This window comes from Prosopis cineraria, unplaced genomic scaffold (assembly GCF_029017545.1).
Source record: "Prosopis cineraria cultivar Desert tree isolate PC_DT_omini unplaced genomic scaffold, ASM2901754v1 PC11, whole genome shotgun sequence".
NCBI lineage: Eukaryota > Viridiplantae > Streptophyta > Magnoliopsida > Fabales > Fabaceae > Prosopis > Prosopis cineraria.
The window spans coordinates 20,054,529-20,057,102 of NW_026555342.1; the positions used below are offsets into that span (position 1 = coordinate 20,054,529).

Genomic DNA, 2,574 nt, shown 5'->3' on the forward strand with positions numbered 1-2,574 from the left:
CTTCTCATGGAAAAACATGGAGTTCTTTGACTTGAGTAACAACTCACTTCAAGGAGAGCTTACTTCTTCTATTTGCTATGCTAACTCACTTGAATTTCTAAGCTTGTCCCATAACTACTTCACCGGCACCATTCCACATTGCATTAGCAACTCACTTGAAGTTTTTAACTTGTCCCATAACAAATTCACTGGCACCATTCCTCACTACATTGGTAGCTTAAGTCTTGCTCTTTCTGTGTTGGATTTGCAAATGAATAGATTCTTTGGAACCATACCTCAGTCATTTAAAAAGGGAAACAATTTGACGACCCTAAATCTTAATGACAACCTATTGGAAGGGTCATTTCCTCGATCTCTGGTCAATTGCACAAAATTGAAAGTCTTAGATCTTGGTAGGAATGACATGGAAGATACTTTTCCCTATCGGCTTTAAGTGCTTCATGAATTGCAAGTACTTGTTCTTAGAGAGAATAAGTTATGTGGTTCAATTCTTAGTTTCAATAACGAAACCAACCATGCGTTCCTAAAATTGAGAGTCTTGGACTTGTCGAACAACAATTTTAGTGTCCTTTTACCTGCTACATTCTTCAAATCTTTTGAAGCAATGAGAAATGCTGATGAAAGAGAACCTAGCTTGCATTACATGGGTTATGAATCTATGTATCAAGACTCCATTGAAGTAACCATGAAAGGATTGAAAATTCAATTAGAAAGGATCTTGACTGTTTTTACAGCTATTGATGTATCCATGAACATGTTTGAAGGAAAAATTCCAGAAGTTATTGAAGAGCTTGGCAAATTGAAGGTGCTCACTTTTTCACATAATAGGCTAATTGGTGCAATTCCAAGCTCAATTGGAAATTTGATGAACTTGGAATCATTGGACTTGTCATCAAACAAGCTTGTAGGAAAAATTCCTTTAAAATTGGCAAGTCTTGACTCTCTTGGGTACTTGAACCTATCACAGAATGAGCTTGAAGGATGCATTCCTATGGTCTCACATTTTGAGACATTTTCAAGTGATTCCTTTAAAGGAAACAAGGGCTTGCGTGGATTTCAACTTGACACACCATACGACGTCGCTCATGAGAAAAGTCAACCACTATTACCAAGTTCAAGTTGTGATGCTGGATTTTTTGAATTTGGATGGAAACCTATTCTGCTACGGTATATATGTGGAGCCTCATTTGGAACTTCAGTGTTTTGCGTTGTGATTTTCTCAGGAAAACCTAAGTGGATTGCAAGAATGGTGAACAATCTTCTAAAGAGGAGGAGGACAAGGGTTAATAAGCGTCGCACTTAGCAACTTCTTTTACTTGCTTCACGTCAAAATTGTTCTTTTTTTTTTTTTTTACTTTGGTTGTATTAATAATATTCATGTTTTTTTACTTGTTATTCATAATCTTGTAATGAGCGATCTTAGGAAAATCACAATAATCGTGTTTTATTTTACTTACACACACACACACACATGATAAGATGAAAATGAATGTTTCTTTGGTTTAATTTATTGAAATGGACAACAACAAAAATTAAGACAGTGAAATGACTGACTTACTTCGAACCAGCACCAATGCCCCATCATTCTTCTCCATGAAATTAAAATGTTAACGAGCATTTACTCTTGTATATCCTTTTGAAAAAATAATATTCTTAAAAATCAAATAACTCCTTAACTGATAAAATATTAATTTATGATTTATTTGTGATGATTAATATATATATATATATAATCAAATTAGTATTAATATATATTTATTGTGAGCCAATGTTTAACATTTGTACGAGCAACTTATTATATGTTGCTTTCCAATTCAATTCTAAGGGGATGGCCTTTAAATTAATTGTTGATGCATGTAGATAAAACAAAAAAATAAATTCAACTCTCTCTCCGTTTGTTAAAAAAAAAAAAGGATCCCATCTCTGACTTTATAGTTTAAGGATATTTGTCCTATTCTATATAATTTTTTGTGGCATAATATAGCCTATAGCCCAAAAAGTTCTCAAGCAGTGACAAATCATAAATAGTATTTAAGTTTAACTACCATCAAATGAGAAAAACAGAATCTCAAGTCCATTTAATAGTGAAGTTTATTTTAAATTTAGGAACAATTTTAATTTTAGATTTAATTAATCACTCTTAAGCCCTATCATCTGGAATTCACACTTTATGTACATACCCTGGAAGAAACTTCTATCTAAGTGAAGGATCAATCTAGTGTATGCGTGCGTAACGCTCATCCTCTTTAGAAGAATGCTTATGAATCAGTAAACACATGGACATGTATGAAATATAAAAAGGTACAACCGAGTCTTTCATATATAAAAACTTGCATTTATATATATTTGTTGCGACATGTGAGAAGGGATATTGAATTGATGCAAGAAGCATTTCACTTCACATCGGCCGGGCTTTGGGCCCGAACATGTTGTTTTTTGTTTTAATATTTTTCTGTGAATAATATTTATTTTATAAATTATATTTTTATGATGTTTTTGGATATTTCTTATCATTACAATTTTTTAATCTCTTTCAACATTTAAAAAAATTACTTAATATTATCAAAAAATAAT

The 2,574-nt window shown here is 32.3% G+C and overlaps 1 protein-coding gene across 1 annotated transcript; it reads left to right on the top strand.

The window, feature by feature from the left end:
* The first annotated feature begins 604 nt into the window (after positions 1 to 604).
* LOC129286283 (receptor-like protein 35) lies at positions 605 to 1,303 on the top strand. The gene has a single exon (XM_054922279.1). The coding sequence runs from the start codon at positions 605 to 607 to the stop codon at positions 1,301 to 1,303; it is 699 nt and encodes a 232-aa protein (XP_054778254.1).
* Positions 1,304 to 2,574: the final 1,271 nt, after the last annotated feature.

Bases quoted from the DNA above. Each gene is read 5' to 3' on its own strand.
- LOC129286283 (XM_054922279.1), top strand. From the start codon at position 605: ATGAGAAATGCTGATGAAAGAGAACCTAGCTTGCATTACATGGGTTAT.